Source organism: Strix uralensis, chromosome 2 (assembly GCF_047716275.1).
Source record: "Strix uralensis isolate ZFMK-TIS-50842 chromosome 2, bStrUra1, whole genome shotgun sequence".
NCBI lineage: Eukaryota > Metazoa > Chordata > Aves > Strigiformes > Strigidae > Strix > Strix uralensis.
In genome coordinates this window covers 136,062,126-136,081,036 of record NC_133973.1, presented here as the reverse complement: position 1 = coordinate 136,081,036, position 18,911 = coordinate 136,062,126, and the positions used below count along the sequence as shown (strand labels likewise).

At 40.2% G+C, this 18,911-nt stretch overlaps 1 protein-coding gene across 10 annotated transcripts in view; it reads left to right on the top strand.

Moving 5' to 3' along the window:
• UVRAG (UV radiation resistance associated) overlaps positions 1 to 18,911 on the top strand; it is a 98,121-nt gene that overhangs the window by 21,732 nt on the left and 57,478 nt on the right. For all 10 annotated transcript variants that reach the window (XM_074860516.1, XM_074860512.1, XM_074860510.1 and 7 more), the window contains 2 exons: positions 1,448 to 1,522; positions 7,575 to 7,660. In XM_074860516.1, the coding sequence (XP_074716617.1) occupies positions 1,448 to 1,522; positions 7,575 to 7,660 (161 nt within the window). The remainder of the gene's footprint in view (positions 1 to 1,447; positions 1,523 to 7,574; positions 7,661 to 18,911) is intronic.

Below are 18,911 nucleotides of genomic sequence, written 5' to 3'. Positions count from 1 at the left end.
TTTGAAGCCTGGAAAGGAAGCTTTATAGGGAATGAACGCTCTAGCTTCACATGGTGCATTGATCCTGGCCAGGATCCCCTGCACTGGTGGGCTGGGAGAGAGTCAGAGGAGCAAAAGTGAGGAAAAACTCATGGGTTGAGATAAATACAGTTTAATAACTGAAAGAAAAAAAAATATTAAAAAAAGGGGAGGGCGGAGGGAGAACAACACACAAGTGGTGCAAAGGTAGTTACTCACCACCTCCCATCAGCAGACTGATGCCAACTAGTCCCCGAGCAACAGTTACCTTGCAAAGACTGACCTGTTTTTTACTGCTAAGCATGATGTTATATGATGTGGAATATCCCTCCTGTCAGTTCAGGTCAGCTATCCCAGCTGTGTCCCCTCCCAAGCTTTTGCACACCCTCAGCCTACTTAGTGCAGAGGCAGAGTGAGAAACAGAGGAGGCTTTGATGCTGTGCAAGCACTGTGCAGCAATAGCTAAAACGCTGCTGTGTTACCGACAGTGTTTTAGTTGCAGATCTTAAACACAGCACCGTATGGGCTGCTATGAAGAAAATTAACTCCATCACAGCCAAACCCAGTACCCTTCATATTATAGCTTTCTTTCCATTTGTTTTTACTGGACAGAAGAAATGGCTCCCTAAATAATATGCTCTGGTGCATGGTTTTAATTGAAATAATGATTAATAGCAGGGTATTAGCTACAGTACTGCACGCTAATTTTAAGTCTACCATGACCACAAAAGCCTAATTTTGAGTATCATTTTAAGTAATACCATGTGAAAGCTAATTACTCTTATCTCTGATTAATTTCGTGGTCTCTTAGTTACTTTTCTCAGCTGTAAATGCAGCAATAGGAAAGATGCTCTGGCCAGCGGTTCTGATTTCAAGGTAGAATGGCTGAACATAGAATCACAGGCTGGTTTGGGTTGGAAGGGACCTTAAAGACCATCCAGTTCCACTGCTTCTTCCATGTGCAGGGCCACCTTCCACTAGCCCAGGTTGCCCAAAGCCCCGTCCAACCTGGCCTTGAACCCTTCCAGGGAGGGGGCAGCCACAGCTTCTCTGGGCAACCTGTGCCAGGGCCTCCCCACCCTCACAGGGAAGAATTTCTTCCTCATATCTGACATAAATCTGCCCTCTTTAACTTTAAAGCTGTTACTCCTTGCCCTATCACTACATGCCCATGTAAAAAGTCTCTCCCCAGCTTTCTTGTAGGCCCCTTTAGGTACTGGAAGGCTGTACATACTCAGTGACTGTTATTAAAGCTGTGAAGCAAATGCATTTTCTATGGTTAAATTCATTTTTCTTAGGTTTCATGTGTGTCTAGAATTACAGGTGCTGAAAACCTGCATCTGACTATCAAACAGAGCAATTTATGCCCGTTTGCAGTGTAAAGTCACAGTAAACTGACTGTAAAATAATTTAACTTCTCTTCCTACAGATACATGCAAGAAACCCAAATGAGATTATTTTTGGTCTCAATGATGGTTATTATGGAGCTTCATTTGAACAGAAGGTAAGGGTGTATCATATTTGTTCTGGCTTGTTAGTACTGGTGACAAGCTGAGATTCAACTCCTAAACTTAAATTCTCACACTTGGATGCTCAGAACGTTAAAATGTTTAGTTTTGAGAAGAAATACTTTTTTGACATGATGGATAAGAACTGTTATCTCACCTCTGTGCTTGGACATCTGAGCTGTTCTGGGAAGACTTAAAGCACAGCATTTTACATCCAGAAAAAGCCTGGTTACTGAAAATAAGCCTTGACTTTATTCTTTGAGGCAGACACTTCATTCAAACGTAGAACATTTTGAAAATGGTGTGGCTGTTAAGACTCACTTTCATGCCAAATACAAAAGCATGTTATGTTTTGGTTCTCAGTCTTAAAGCCAGAGTTTGTAGCTTCGAAATGGGAAGCTATTTATTTGCTCTGTGTTGCAACTGTTTTGCCCTGTAGTTAGTTTTTTTTTTTCCCAAAGTCTCCACTGTAGTATTTGTGCTTGTTCAGCCAATATGGAGACTACAGCCAAATTAATTAGATGTCAATGCTGATTACAACATCAATGATGGAAAAGTTTAAACTTACCTATTGTAAATAGCACAGTTGACAGGGTTTGTTTTTTTTTTTTTAATCCCAAATTGCTGCTGGCAGTACTGTGGTATAGATAGGTTGTGTAAGGAGTCCTTGGCTGGAGAGAAAATGACTCTTGACACACAACTACAGTTTCTGTATTAGCCACAACCAGCAAGTCCAGTCTTGTGGGGATTTGAATGGAGGCAGTGGCTTTACAGTCAGCAAACACGGGTAACCGTTTGTGGGGAGAGTGGAGCAAGTGACAAGAACTCCGACTGTATGCAAGCCTCCAAACTGTTTGGTATTTTGATGGTTATCCTTCAAATTACAGACGGTTTGATACACAGCTCAGACTCTGCTTCCTGGCGCTGCTAACTCAGTTTTCCTGAAACAGGATGCAATTCTAGTTTTTCATTATTTCAGTATTAATAACCTGGACCTGAATTCAATGATGGTAGCACTATCCATTTTCCTGATTATTTGTTGTCAGGACTTGCTCCCTAGCTCATTAGGTGTAAAAGTACATCTTGGTTTTGGTTCTTGTACGTGCTTTGTAGCGACGTTGCAAATACAGTCGTAGCACAAATAATCTCCTTCTTTGTACTTCCCTAAAATTTATTCAGTTCTTTCTGGCTGCAAGAGCTAGGAATTTATTTTATAACCCTGCTCTGGAGCTTCTGATTGCTTTCTCTCAGTTTCTTGACCTAAATCACTTTGTCTATAGTACATACCTCCTGCTTTTAAGTGACTTGTCTGCTATTCAGACCAAACTAGTTAGCCCAAGCAAACTTCAGAAGCTGTGTGCATTTAAGGGGTATTTCTGCTCTTGGTTGGTCTTGCTTTATAATTTTCATGCCAATGCTGGATATTCTAAATATTATACTGCCCCACTTTGGTGGTTATACTAAATATTATTTATGAAGCACCATCTGAAACCTGTAGGAAGTGACTTTTGCTGTCAGGTTTCTGATCTCCTGTGGTGCTTCTTTCTTTCTGGTGGGTGTGGTGGTCTCTGTAATACTTCAAGACATCTTAGTCATAAGTCTCAATTTTTGAGATAATACATGGATGAAATAGCAGTTTTAGTTTCTTTGTGCTGGCATGTATGAAACTTATGAAAATAGATGCTTACAAATATAATTTTGGAAGTCTAATGAAAATCTTGTTCACAAAGACACTTCAGTCAATGTTGGAAGTGTCCTCTATTTTTGCACATCTCAGTATGGACAAAGTTAAGGTATGGTACTTTTTTTTTTTTCCCCATTGCTCAAAAAACCTCTTGTTACTTTAATAATTCTCTGGACTGTGAATTAATTGCCAAAGTAGATTTATGGAGTCTTACAATAGAGTGCATTTTGTTAGTGTGTTAAATGTATTTGTCATTAATTAAGACCACTTATGAGCCAAAAGAAGAAAATTGTTGGAAGCTGACTAAGCCATTCTGGAGATAATTCATCAACTTAGAGCTTCAAAACACACTGTAGAAGTATTTCTGAGCATAGCTTGATCCATCTGGAACTAAAAGCAAATTCCTATTTTCTCTCCTGTGAACTTACCTGTGATAAGAGCCTAAAAAGATCTTGCAGCAGAATAAACTGAAGTAGGGCAGGAACATTAGGGACTGCCACAGCTGTTGTTTTTATTGATAAAAATTGTAGATTTATTGATTACACGTGTATCTCCCTGGTAAATAAAACCAGCCAGAGCAACATGCTCAAATAGGAATATTCTAATTGCTAAATTGTTTCATTTAAAATTGAAGCACTGGAAGCTTACAGCTTCACTATGTGATGCACTTTAGCTGCTGTTTTAGAACTTCAAGCCCACTTGCATATAAGGTAACCTTCAAAATGTAGGCTTGTGCTCAAAATGCTTGCTTTGTAGGAAGTTCCTGTCATATAAAGGAGCAAAGTAGAAAACTCTAGCAACAATACCGGTGGAGAAATTCTAGGTAAACCAGACAATTTAGTATAGCAATTATTGTCTTAATAGAATAAAAGAACCATATCCAGGGCCTCTTTATTGTTGTTAATATCATCACTGACTCTTCGCTTTTTTCCCCTACTGATGTCAAAAAGCCTTTAAATTATTTATCCTTGACAATATATAGGTGTTAGGGATTTTTCCTTTCTTCCATCTCTTCTGTCCAGCAGCAACAAAGCTGTTGCTGATATGCAATGAAAAAATGAACATCATCTTTGGGTAACGTTTTTATTCAAGTTGCAGTTTTCTTGCCACAATGGATACATAGCGCACAGCAAGAAAAAAGTCGGAAAATAAGGTTTCAAAAGCCTTTGTGTGTGCCTTCTGAGCCCTGAAGGGTATTTACTGCTTTGCTGTAGGTGTCTGCCAGTGGTCATGTAACTCCTCTTCCAGCGTTTACAGCTTTTCTTCTCAATGTAGTTACAAATGTGTGCTGCCACTGTAGTTAACTTTGGTCATAACCACATTTGACTTTCACATAATTGTACCTCCCACTTCTGTTTTTGTTCAAGCTTTTTTATTATTATTTTGTAGTAAATTGTGCAGCAATCTTGCTAGAAGATTTCAGCAGGATTCTGTTTCTTTCATCGCAACCATGTCCAGTTTATTTTCCTGTTTCCTTTCTGGCATGGGACCACCGAAGCACTTGTTCCTCTCTTAGTTTCATCCTCTCTAGTAACCACACAGTGAATTGACTCTATTTGGATTTGCCTGAACTGGGCCAATGTTTGAGTAAGGTAGATGTGAGCTTCAAAATAAAATTATTTTTTTTTTAAGCTGTCAACCAGGACTTAAAGTATTCCCAATCCTTTAGCAGTTTTCTGAATCTGCTTGGTTTTGTCTGAGACTGCATGCTTGTGTGTAAAACCACTTTTTACCCAGGTTTAACAAAATCATTACTGGGTGCTATACAGGCTTTTCAAAAACCAGGGTCCTCCTTCTCTGGTTTCCTCGGTGCCCTCCTGGCTTTCAGGTTTTCTTTCAACCATTTTATGCTTGCTGCTACTAACTGATAAGACTTGCCCTTGCTCTTGCAGTGATGCCTTTTCAGAAAGTGTGTTTAGGGAAGCAAGTGTAGCTTTTAGGTAATGGCTAGCATTCTGTTGTCTCCTTAAGAAATAAAACCAGTTCTCCACAACCCAGAACATTTGGCTGTGGTCAGGGGTATGGGGGAACAGAAGAATAATTTATATTCTTCAGGGATACTGAATTGTAGCTACTTTTTCATCATCAAGCAGGAAGGACCCTTATCTTTGGAAAGCTGCATCTCTCTCTCCACTGTGTGGTCTCCATCAATGCAGGTAGAATCTTTCCCTGCATATGTTTGGTTTTTTTCTTTAAGCAGCTAGATGCCGGCCACTTTGCACAAGCAAAGCCTTTTTGTGTGTTGACAAATACATGTGTCTATGTAAGAAATGCTGTGGCAAAGAAGTAGACCAACTCCCCTTTCAAAGGGCAAACTTCTTCAATAAGTCTGAAACTCTTCCATTACACAGTCTGCAAATTTCCTCAGAGCAGGACAGTTTGTATAGACCATTTGGTGTCTGACTCTTTGGGAATTTCAATAGTACAGGGAAAAAAGAAAAGGCTAAAATATGTTGCTGTTCCAAATTTTTTCCCCTCCTGAAACTCTTGGCCACTCCACTTGTTCTTTGAAAAATTTTTCACTTTGCTTTCTGAAGACAGTGTTTTTTGAAATGACATCAACTTCATGCTGTAAAATGGTGATGCTGGTAGTTGTGCATTTCCAGTTTTCCACCATCCTAGTTCATTCAGGCATTAAGATGTCGTTATTTTGGTATTTTTTCAGGGGATATATGTGTGGACTTCAGCATGTAGGATCCACATCTTGAGAATGGAAATGAGGAGCCAAGACAGCTGCTGATATGGTGCCTCTATTGCAATATGATGCATAAAGTATAGATATCGTGATTCTTTAGGTGGAACCTTATTTTTGGTGGAAAGGAATGTCTGCTGCGTGGCAGTTGTGTCAGTAGATGTTGACATGTAACTCTGCATTTCAACATCCTCTGTATGGAAACAGCCCATTGAGGCAGGGAACAATATGGCCAAGGTGGCCAAGGCGGCCAACGGTATCCTGGTCTTCATCAGCACTAGTGTGGCCAACAGGGACAGGGAAGTGATCTTGCCCCTGTACTTGGCACTGGTGAGGCCACACCTCGATTCCTGGGTTCAGTTTTGGGCCCCTCACTACAAAAAGTACATTGAATGACTCGAGTGTGTCCAAAGAAGGGCAATGGAGCTGGTGCAGGGTACGAGGAGCGGCTGAGGGAACTGGGGTTGTTTAGTCTAGAGAAGAGGAGGCTGAGGGGAGACCTCATGGCCCTCTACAGCTACCTGAAAGGAGGTTGCAGAGAGGGGGGATGAGTCTCTTTAACCAAGTAACAAGTGATAGGACAAGAGGTAATGGCCCCAAATTGCACCAGGGAGGGTTTAGACTGGATATTAGGAAACAGAACAGGTAGTTAGGCGTTGGAATGGGCTGCCCAGGGAGGTGGTGGAGTCCCCATCCCTGGAGGTGTTTAAGAGTAAAGTTGACTTAGCGCTTAGGGATATGGTGTAGTTGGGAACTGTCAGTGTTAGGACAATGGTTGGACTGGATGATCTTCAAGGTCTTTTCCAACCTAGACAATTCTGTGATTCTGTAAACATGTAGGCAGGGACTGTGGTACTTGCTACCTCGGTATCGCTGCTGGAAAATGAGCTGATCACATGTACTAGCTGGGGCTACTTCATACACTAAAATAAATACCTTTTTTTCTACAATCCGTAAACTTTCTGACAATGCTGCCAGGTGATTTGACCTACTTAGAATTTGCTTTACCATCTGAAGAAACAGTTATGAATTTATGGTGTTTATAGGAATTTGTGTGACTGCCTGATATGGAAGAGAGCTCGATATCAGACCTTTGCAACATGAAGAATTGCTGGTTTTGTTACTGTTTTCATGACTTTTGTGCAGAATGTACACTTTGGTCTTTTCAGAATGATATAAGGGTTTTTTTGTAACTTCCAGAGACTTGTTCACATCATTCAAAACTAAGATTACTTTGATCTTTTAAATGTGTTACAGCACAGATAAAGAATAGAGCTTTATCACGTGGTCTTGTACATCTCTGGCACATTACTAAATAGACTCTCAGATCTGAAGCTGAAGAATGGCAGTACTGTAAATTGTATCGTGCAGTATTTCTGTGCCTAAAATTTTGTGCAGTAATACATTACAAAGTTCAAGAAAACACACTCCATGTCTAGAGCACAGATAAAGTGATAGGTCGTTAACATCTTTATAGGTAAGTGCTGTTGTAGACCAGACTTGAACTTGGTGTTACTGCCACCTCAGATTGTTTCTACCTACCATACATAAAACTCTGAGACAGATTTAAAATACATTAAATGCAAGATCATTTTTTCTATGAAAAATGCATGCTTTTAGTCAAGGTGGAAAATTTTTAATTCTTAAATTAACATTCTTTCTTTGCCTTAAGGATCACTCAGGTACCCTGAAGAATAGTCTTCTCCAGGTGGATCAGAACTGTGTTCGTAACTCTTATGATGTCTTCTCTTTGCTTAGGTAAGGTTTTTGAGAATATTCTGTGTAGCTGTTGTAACTTCTTCAGTGTGTGTGGAAGGAGCCTTTCCAAATATAAAAAAACTTCTGGACTGGAATATGCAAAGGAGATATCTAGGTAGTGCTAATTCACTGATGGTAGCAAGGAGATGGGTCTTGATGTATGTGCGTGCCTTGGTGGTCTCTAGGCCTCTGCATGTGGATGCTTGAGTGCTCTGAACTAGAGCTGGCTGTGTTGGGGAGCTTCTGTGGAAAGCCCCTACTCTGCTCTTCTCAACAAAATTAAAATGTAAATAAATTAGAACAATGGAAAAAAAAGCAACTTGCCAAAACTTAACTTGGTAGAATGATGCTGTAGTTGGAACAAACCACCTATACACCTAAATGTGTGGGCTTTTTTTGTTTGGTGTTTTTTTTTTTTAAACGTTGAACACTAAATTTCTTTTGCATAATTCTCCTTTGTAATCCAGAGCAGAGGCACTGGGTACTCAGGACCCAGTTACTCCAACACATGTATGGCATAAGAAAGGTATGGTGACTGCACTTTTGGGTGGTTGCTTAGGTGTCTCTGGTGGTGAAAAACACAAAATGGTAGTACGAAGGTAAACAGGAAGGCCTTTTTGAGATCTGCTTTAATTATAAGAGTTCAAGAATGTTAGTTGTGGGGAAATAGAGGTTTTAAACACTGTCAGTAGGTTGGTTTTGAGGAATTTGTATTTAAAAGGCATTTTACAAGACAGGTTGATAACTTCAGCTCTGCAGTAATAGCAATAGATGTGCTACAAGGGAAAACCTCGAAAAGGAGAAGTTTATTCTTTTAAAAGTCTTTGGAAAAATGCACTTGGTTTTTTTATCAGTTGTAGAAGTTGAATCCATTCGATAGCGTCACCAGTAGGTGTCACTGTTGCCTGCGTGAAGCATTAGTTTAGGTTCTGTGGCGAAGAAGCCGCGGGAAAAGTTAACTCTGGGTTGCTTATTCAGAAGTCTGTATTTTATAAGCTCTCTTAAAATTTAAACGTGCTGCTTCTTGATTCTGTAAAGCATATTGAAACTAAAGGCTGCTTTCTAAATGTCTGTCTTCTGTACTTTTCATGGAAAACAACCAGGGGGCACGTTATGAAGATCTGGTTATGTTCTGGCACAGTCCATCAGAGGAAAACTCTTACTCTACCTCACATTAAGTCTTTGTTAAATAGAAAGAAGAAAACGTGTGCCGGTCGACCTCATTGCTTTATTCATGCTTTCCCCCGCGCCCCCCCCGCATTTCCTTTGCACTTCTTCGTAGTATGAAGCGCGCTTCAGAAAAAACACTCACTGTTATACCAGCTGGTCATGAACTTGACCAACTAGAGCCCTGTCTAACCCTGTCTATTCTGAGCTGTGGTTCTTCTTCTGAAAGCATCTGACTGTCTATCATAGAGCTGACAAGACATGAAGATGTTGGCTTTGATAAAGCTCCCCTTGCTGGATGTTCACCAGTGCTGGTTTGAAACCTGATTACTGGAGCCATGTGCTTTGCTCAGTCTTGGGAAGGTGAGAGTCCAGGCACTGTCTCTTACAGTTTCTAGGCATGCTGTTGGGTGTAGCTCCTGTTTAGCTCTGCATCTGAGCTAAGACATCCTCCTTTCTTTTTGCTTTGTCCTAAAAGGAACAGGTTTTTCTCAGGCCTCAGCACCAGGTCCACTGCTGATTATACTTCAGTGGATTCTACATACCTTATCAAGGAATATATATTGCATGGTCTAGTTCCAGCAAAAGTTAGGAGTTATAATTTGTGACCATACCTAGGTGATATTTTTGCCTGTTTCCTTCCTAGCTAGGGAAGTTCTTTGGGAACGGAGACAAAGTCCTCTGTGTAGACCAGAATCCTTTATTCCCTCTCATGTTAACTCTGCTTTCTTACAGGTACACTTTCTCTACAGCTGCTTACCTTTGATACCTAGCTTAAAAGACTCGTAACAGCATTTATTTCTTTCAAAATAATCTCTAGTCTCTTTTTGTCAGGTGTCCTTTTTCTCCTACCAAGCAGTCTGGTTTGCCACCTCCAGGAGTCCAGGCTTGAGTAACTAGCCTGTGAACTCTTTCCAAAGATAGTTTTTGTGAGAGCATGTTCCACTTACAACCAGAAGAGAGAGATGGGCATAATTCGAGTTGTGATTCATTTGACAGGACATGTACTTTGGGAGAAAATGAATTGCTGTCTGCCTGCTTCTGTCCATTGGCTATAAAGAGAATAGGGAGGTGTCTACACCGTAAAGGTTTGCATCTGGTGCATAAATCCTGCATTTTGAGGACTTTCTCATGATGTGATGCTTGTCTGTAGTAAAAATTGACAAGCTGCACATGTGGTTTCCTAATGTTTTCATGAGACATGTGAATATGAAGAACAGCTTGTACTGGCTTCGTTTAAACTTCGCAAAAAAGGAATCAAGTGCTGGTGATGGTGGTATCCCCATCCCAGTTATTCTGATGGTGCCGGGCTGCCAGGTGTGCCATAGCCACTGTCATCAGCTCTACAGTGTGAAAATCGATTGAGAGAGCAGGTTCTAGCTCAACCCTTAAGTCTTGGAAAAATTGCAGACTGAGAACCTCTGTGGTTGATCTCCACCTAACTATCAAAGCTGCCTTTTTGGGGAAGAAATTATTTTTTTTTTTTTACTTCTCAGAAGAAGTGAATAGCGAAAACTTACGAAGCTTGTGAATAGGCCTTAATGAAAAGCACGTTCTTGGCTCAAATTATGTTGATTTAAAAAAATTAATTAGGAATTCCAAAGTGTGTGAACAGTAGAAAACTTTTGGAGTGTTGGATTAAAATAGTGCCTGTGTGCTCAGATGCTTAATTACATGGATTTACAAGTTAATTAAGCAGGAGGAAAAGTTTAAGTACCCAAACAGCTTCGCTTTACACAAGGAAGTTCTCAGCACCTCTGCAGCTCATGAACCTTCTTGTTTTGGGGCAGGGACAAGATCCTCAGGCAAATAGAGTGCTGTTAATAAGTTGTTCATGCCATATGGAAATGACGAACATTCTTCCAGCCATTTGTTTTAAAAAGGCTAACTAACAAAAATTAACCACCCCAACTGGAAAGCTAAAATTCTGAGGTTTTTGTCCCTTGGCCATATTGTCAGATTTCCTGAAAAGAGGTCACTTAAAGGCTTTCTAAATATTATGTAGCTGGTAGGAATAGGTTGTACAGTAACACGTTTCACCTTTCACATAACACTCAGGATGGGCCAAATTCATCTGAGGTCATGTTCTGGACATGTCTCCATAATCAAGCTCTCGGCACGTTTGCAGCACTAATGGGAATAGGTTTATATTTAGTATTCTTACTTTTCTATCCTTTCTTTCTTTAAACTTTGAACAATAGACCTTTCGGTATTAAGTGGTGTTGGGAAGATGGGATGTGCTGGCAATCACTAAAGAAAAGGCTTAAAATCCTGTATGTTAAAGTTTTACTTCAGTTACTAAATACAGAAAATAATATCTTGTATTCTACAACAGCTTTTCATCGTATTGTGACACTTAGAGCAATTGGCCTGCCAATAGCTTTTGTGCCTCTTCAGTATGTGAGTGCCTGAAATCCTCCCAAATTCTGCCTGGAGATAAAAAGTGCTCTAAGAACTAGTGAAATGTGCCCCTTTGAAGTTTTGCTTCCTACATTTTAATCTCTCCAGTCAAAACTACTTCCTCTATGGTTTAACCATTCCTTCAGCGGATGGGATGGCACATTTGTGCTATTTAGCCAACTAGTTAGTGCAAATTGAAAACATTTTTGTTGTATTTTTGTTGAAAAAATACTGGTTTTTAACAACATCATAATCTGATATTGGTACAGTTTGAGTGCTGGAGATGAATAAAAGACCAGCTCCAGGCAACTGCTGTAATATTGCTAATACCTAATCTGTCTGAAGTTGATTTAAATAATACTTCTAGGTGTTAAAGGGCTTCCTCTGCTACTGCCACATGTGCATCTGATCTAGTGGATTAAATCTTGAAAACTAGAGCAACTTCAGAGACCACACAGGCTGTGCTTTCATTAAAAGCAACAAGTTCTTGCAGTTCTGGTGATAAGCAAATAAATCTGGCTGCGGTGCCCTGGACAAGTAAACATGACTTTTTGAACCAAATTCTAACACTGAGCGAACAATTTCCCTGTATTTCACATCCAGCAATGATGGCCCAGGTTCAGGGACTTTAAATGGTCCAAGTTTGCCAGTGGCAGGACACTGCTCAGAGGAGGACCAGAGCGCAGCTTCTGAACTAGTTACTACTAGTTAGCTCAGAGAAACCTGCAGTGCACTGTTGACCATTGGGCATGGTGATACATTACCAGTAAAGATATAAGTTACTAGAAGTTGTCTTAAGTCCCAGTGCCTTACGTATGCCAGTATTCTTCAGAGTTCATAATCTGTCATAGGCCAGGGGTATGTGTCAAGTAACAGGCTTTGTTTCAGGATCTGCCATTCATAATATAGCTGTACATTTAAAGAAGAGTGCATGTCTTATTGCTGAAGAGATATTATTTAAGAATACAAATGTAGGTAGTGTTTGTCTGCAGTCTGAAACTGAGATGTTGGTAAAATCAACTATTTTAAGTGACCAGAACTAAAACATGGGGACACAATCTAAAATCAGCTTTTGTTTAGCTCTACCTATCTTAGGAAATAAGCTTTTTAATAGATACGTTGCTTCCATCTTTATTAGCAGTTTTATTAGACAAACAGGACTCACACACGTTGATCTCTGAAACTAGAAATAGAGACAAAAGTACGCAGTCAACATAAGCAATTGTAGTGTTGAAAAACTCATTAGTAGCTCAGAGTAATTTCTCTGAGACTATAGAGTCAGTGGAATTGCACGTGCCAGATGTAGTAACTACCTCTGGGCAGCTTTTTTTAACGCATGGAAATTATGGTAAACTTGAAGCTGTTTTTCATAAGCTCACTGAGTGGACAGTGATGGAGCGAGCAAGGTCATCATGGGCTTAAACTGCTTTGTGCTGAGGTGTATCTCAGGAGTATATTGACCTGCTTACAGCTAAGGAGAAGCACAAGACAAGTCAATTTTGAACAATGTCAGTGTCCTGTCTTGACAGCCAGTACCTCAGTCAGACTTTGCTATTGTATAGTTGCTGTAAGCAGCAATTCCAAACTTTAGGCTTCCAAATGTTTGGTGGGGTGGAAAGGAGGGAAAGCAGGCAGAAAACATGCTATCAGCTGCTCTCTGACTTTGGAGGGTTTTACAGCATCTGATAACAAACCCAGAGGTGAGCCACACAAAGCTGTCTTCTGAACTTCCCTGAGGTTCCTCTATTTCCATCCCCACCTCCATGAAAGAAGTGAACCCCGTGGAACTGTGCAGTAGGCAGGAGTCAGCATCTGGCCTCTGCAGTTCTGACTGCATAGGAATAGAGAGTTGCTCCTTGCTACCCTGTTCCTTTTAGCATGCTGGTAGATGCACAGAGATAAGGGGAGGTAGGAAAGATTATGTTTTTTTAAATTAAAATACGCATTGACAGTAAGTCTTTTGGGTTTGGCTTTTTCCTTTGCTGTTCTTTCCTCAGGAGAAGGGTCCCACTCATAGCTGCAATAAAACCCTTCTAAATGTTTCAGCTATGGATGTTCATGCAGTAGAAGCAGCGCCACATCCTGAGAAGGTGGCGTGTATGTGGCAGTGCCTTGTTCTAGCTTTTCCTGTGAGTATCTTAGCAATCATATTGCTGGCTCATGTTGCAGACTTTCAGACTTTAATGTTGCTACTGCTGCTGCCATCACCCTCTCCCAGCAGATGTGGAAATACACATGAAATGGGTAGTAGGATTCCTCTTAGCCTGACTTGTGCTCTTAAATCAGTAAGTCCCTCCGCTAAAACTTTCCTTTGCTAGTGATAAGTGTGATTGTTTTCCTGTGATGGCCAGGCTTGATGTTTCTAACTAGGAAAGATTTCCACCTGGAAGACTTGGCTCTTTGTACTGTATAGGCAGCCAAGACAAGGCAGGCATCCCCTTGGCTTTGGATGTGAAAACCCAGGTGGCCTAAGGCCAGCATAAATAAATATGAACTGTAATCGGACCTCTTGAGTGCCTCTGTATACTCTAATAAACAGTACTGAAATGGATGAATAGTATAACAAGTGTCATCTTTCTTGGCCTAAAAACCATGTGGGTTGGAGTTGTGGGGTGGTGTCTTCCTGGGAAGTAGCGATGGAGATGGAAACTGGGATCTGCTTTTTTTGAGAGAGGTTCCTTAGGGATTTTGATCTGTGGAATCAGACATTCGGACAAATCTGTTCCCAGGCATTTTACTTGTGTGGTGCTAAACTATATGGAAATTGAGGCTAATCAGTCATCAGAAGAGTCAATTTACAGGCCTGTCTTTTTTGCCAAAATCTGTAGAAGAGAGCGGCATGGGTCATAGCAAGTTGAAACAGTCCATGAAGCATGAGGGAGGGGTGGGGTTTTTTGTATGTTAACTGCAGGGTTAGTAGTCTTCTGCTGCTGCTGCTCTTATCTTCAGCTTTCCTAATATGCCATATGGAATAAAACGCCCCTACAGTGGCAGATTTTTAGTGAGCATGATAGGCATGTTGCTAGCTCTTGACCAAATTCGGTTTCAGAGCACTGTTTGAGAGATTACACAGAGCTGTGCAGAACTTCAAAAATAGCCTTATTCTGCTTTGTTTGTGACGGCATGTAAAAGACCACATCAATGAAGCAGTGTTCAATTAGATTAGAAGTCATAACCCAGTCCTTCTCCTGTTTCTGGGTTTAATAGAGTTGATGAAAAACAGAGCATGTCACTTAACTAAATAATTTTCTAACAGATACCTGAAAGTGTTTAAGAGGGAGGATTTTCTGAACAGTGGCATTGGGACACCTTATTTTTGGTATGACTTTGTCCTGGATATGGTTGTAAGAATGGTGCTGCTACCTGCTTTATCTTTCAGCCTGGGCAGAGATTTCAGTGAATGCAGTCGTGTCTCCAAAATGCTCAGAAATCCCTAAGCACATCAGGGAAAGTCAGTGCTGCGTTTTGACTGGGAAGAAATAAAATGGATTAAAGGTCTTGGGTTGGGGAAAATGCTCTCATGTCTTTGATTATGAAAAAGAGGTCAGGGTAGGGAATGCACCTGTGACTGAGAAGCTGCAGAAGGTTCCTGTGAGTGTTATGACCATCCTGTTGTCTGGTGGGAGATCTCACTTCTCTACTTCAGCTGCAGTATTCTGCTTCTCTTGGAAGTAAACTTTGATTTGAGTTTGGGGATGGCTTCCAGGAGAAAGTGCAGCAGTATGCAGCTTGAAAAAGTGAGTCACCTGAATATTGATTGGTGTTTCTCCTCCTTCTCCCTCCAGTGGGTAAGGCCTGTGCTCAGTTGTCACAAACACCTTATCAGTTGTGTGGACTACAATTGGAAGAACACAGTCAACTTGAGAGCAGCTGTTTCCCTTTTTGGGTTGAGCCCTTAACCCATTCAACCTGAATTTATGCATCTTCCTTTACAGTTGTGCAGGGAACTCCAGTCTTAGGCTTGCTCAGTGTCTCAGAGTGAGAATTGAAACTTATATTAAGATTTGTTGGCAAGTTACATGTCAGCCAAAGGCTGTTGGATTCTATTAGTGTTGCTGTCCTTCTGGTAGGAGTTGTCTTTACATGTTTATGTCCTTTGGAAATTTGATTTGCATGCCATTTACCTTTCTGCTATATACAGTGTCTTGAATGTGATTCTGTCTGTTGCCCTGGCAGCAAGGTTTCTGTAATCACAGACTGATAAGCACCAGTATAAAGAACAAAAATAAACTTCCTTTGTTATTTGTCATAAATACATTTGTTCTTTGAATAAAACAATTAAGCCATAAATCCATCTCGGCACTGGAGTTAAATCTGTGGATTGAAATAAGAGGACTAGAGACACCTCAGGTTTTGTGACTTCATTTCTGGAAAAAATTGTTTGTGCTTTGTGTTAAGACTCTTCTCTTCTGCTCATGCCCTGTGTGTATTAAAGGTGATCTATATACTAGCTAGCTCCTTTAAATGTTCCTCACACTGGAGGCCAGGACCTCCCCTGCTGCCAGGCTGATAGACATATTTTTTCCTTCTCCATTTGCAAATAGCTCAAAGCATTCACTGTTGCAGTGTCCACATGGACTTGATTATTCCAAAGCTTAATTTGAGTCTTACACATGTAAGACTCAAATTAAAGCTGTTTGAAAGAATGATGGAAAGTATCTGTGCTTCGACAACACTCTTTTGTTGGAGTTTCTTACAGCACTGGCTCTTGTAGAGCTTTAATGCCATAAATGAACAAGTCATACTTGCATTTTATTCTGTTTTTACTCCCTACTGTCTTCTCTCGCCCTACATCTGCTTTTGACAAATTGTAGGTATAGGTTTCTGAGGAAATTGGGAAAGGGAGTATATGATTATAAATTTAAAAAAATTTTCTTGTGGGAAAGCAGATGTAGCAAATGATGGTTTAAGGGGCTGTGTAAAAAATATGTTATAGCTGACTGGCACTCTCCATAATCTGATTTCTGGACTCATGTAAAGTAGTGTGCATTCCATTTTTTGTATTTAATAGGAAAGTCTTGGATTATTTTTTTTCTTTAATAATAGGTTTGGATATTTTACTTCCAGGATCCTACATCTCACTTATTGCCAGAAGTGTTCTGTTCTACTTGCTAAATCCCTGGTAGTAATTCTCAGTTTAAATTTAGTCTCATTGTAAACGAAGGTTGTTCTGGCAAATAAGACCATAGGCATTTATTTCTCTTGTGAGAAGTAGCTGTAGTATGTGACTGCTGTAATTAATTGATGTATTTATGGCTTAAAGTTCTGTACATGAAAAATCCAGATGTGTCTGATAGAAGCAAATAGATATTTGGAGTGTATGACAGAACTACAAAATCATGTATCAAATGTCTAATAAAGTTGAGAGACTTTCATTAATGTAAATATAAGCATATGTTAGCTTAATAAGCACAACTATCACTACACTCCAGCTTGCATTTTTTTAAAGATTGCAGCCAGGAATGAACTTGCTATATAAACTAGTAAATCACTTGACTAATTCATGACCAAGAGGGATATCTCAGTTGCAGGGTACTGCAGCGTGTCTTAAAGGAAGGTGCTTCAGCTGAACGTTCAAACATGGCCTCAAACTTACTGCAAGCTGAAAGACTGCAAATGTGTTGTTACAGCACATTTCCAGGTTGTAAAGTCAAGTTATATTGGACCGCTGCATTGTGCAGTCTTGGGAAGTCAGAAAAACTGCTGGATCTTGCAAACAAGACAAGGATGTTATTGCAAAGAAATCCTGTAATGGTGAAGAAGTCCAAAACTTGGCAAGTTTTTTTTTCCCCTCCAAGGGGGTACCCAAGCTGAATTGATTGGCAGAACATTGTATGCTAGAATTGTTTCAAATCTTACAGCCAAAGTAGAAAGTAGGGTTGTTTAGTTTTTTTTTTTTGGGGGGGGGGGGGGGGGGGAAATAATTTTGTCAGACTTGAGAAGCCTTGAAGAAACACCCCAAATGGCCTGTATTTCAGCAAATAATTGGGAATAAGCAAGCAAAGAGGAGAGATGTTGAAATTTTGCCTGCTGGTTCTTCCTAGGTCAATTAGAGATGCAGCTTTTGTTGATCTTGGCTACTTTACATGACTAATGTTTTTGTATCTATCCCACTGTCTTTTCATCTTCCAAAGGAAAGGAGAGTATTTTTTTTTTTCCTCTTAGTCTTATTTATCTCAGAAAGCAGGTGATACAAGAATGGAAGTAGAACAGCAGCTTCATGGGTCTCCATCTCCAAACTACATTAGAGTGGCCTTCCCCTGTAAGGAATTTTAATGTCTGTTTTGCTTTCCAGTTCTTTCCCAGGCAAGAGCGTGCGACTCACCTGATGTTGGACAATTGCACAGCAGCTCTCAGGGCCCCAACCAGCAGCAGTAAATCTGTCACACTTAACATTTGTATTACTCTGCTGCTGGCTGGCAGTGGCTGTGAGCTGCTGCAGGGACACCAGAGCAGCCTGCAGACATGGGATGACGACACTGTTGGCTAAGCTATCTCTTTGAAAAGGCTTGAGTTTCTGCTGTATCTGGCTTGGCTTTCCTGACCGCTGAAGGAAATTTGGTAGCAGGCCAGTGGCCTCTTGAAGCCCTGAATTAGCTCTTAAAGTGCTATGGAAGTGCTAATTTTAATAAAGGATAATAAAAAACCCTCAGACAATCTAGGAAGAATCCTACATTGGCTGATAGCTTGTAGATTATGCCATCAGTTGGCTCATCGTTGTCGATTACTAAACCAAGCCAGATTGTACTCTAAGCACAACTTGTGCTAACTTTAGGCTGTAGCGTTGGACTTGCATTCAGACTAGAAATGGAAACAATATGCAGTCAATTAGCGTTGAAGTTTCTCTCCATTCATTATGTATAAATTTTAATCCAGATTTATGGCCTCAACTTGCTGATCTCCATTCATTGGTGCAGTCATAATTGCCTCCACCGAGTCTTTCTTGTGCGTGCAGAAATGATGGACAGAATTTCCATGCTGATGTTCTTATAGCTTAGTTTGTATTCCCCTTGTTGAATGACCAAAGATTTCCATGTGGGTGCAGTGGGGGCTTTTTTGGCTGGGGAAGGGAGATTTCTGTTGATAGTTGCTGCCTTTGTAACATGAAGTCCCCAAAATTTTAATCTTGGAAGGCTTAACTTCGGATGTGGTCATGATTTTACTGTTACCATTTTAAAGTTCTTGGAACAACAGTGAACATACTGGGATTGAGTCAACTAGTATCAGTTAGTTTTCTGTCTTGCAATGTAAATGGCACTATTTGACATCAAGGGAGCCAAGTTTAAGTGTAGGGGGTTTTTTTTATATTGCAAGAAATATCTGGATGATGTTTGCCTTAAAAAGATAACCGTTTCTTATTAAAAACAGACTTAATTGCTGAATTATTTTATTTAGCAGTCTTTATAGGTTAGGAATATACCTTTAGATATAGATTAAGTAAGTGGAAGTATTCTAAGGTGCGTACTGTTTTGAGAAGTCAGTCTGAAAGATGTTTGTTCCTTATACTTGGCCACAGGTAGAAGAACTTGAAGCTATTACAAAATGTGTAGGTTGTTAGCTGACTATTGATCAAACCACCGTGAGGAACTTGCATGGCAAATGACCCTTCTAACAGTTTATCAGTTCCATAAATACTCTTTCAATGAATAAAACACTTTTCAGCAGTCAGGTTTTGCTACCTAAA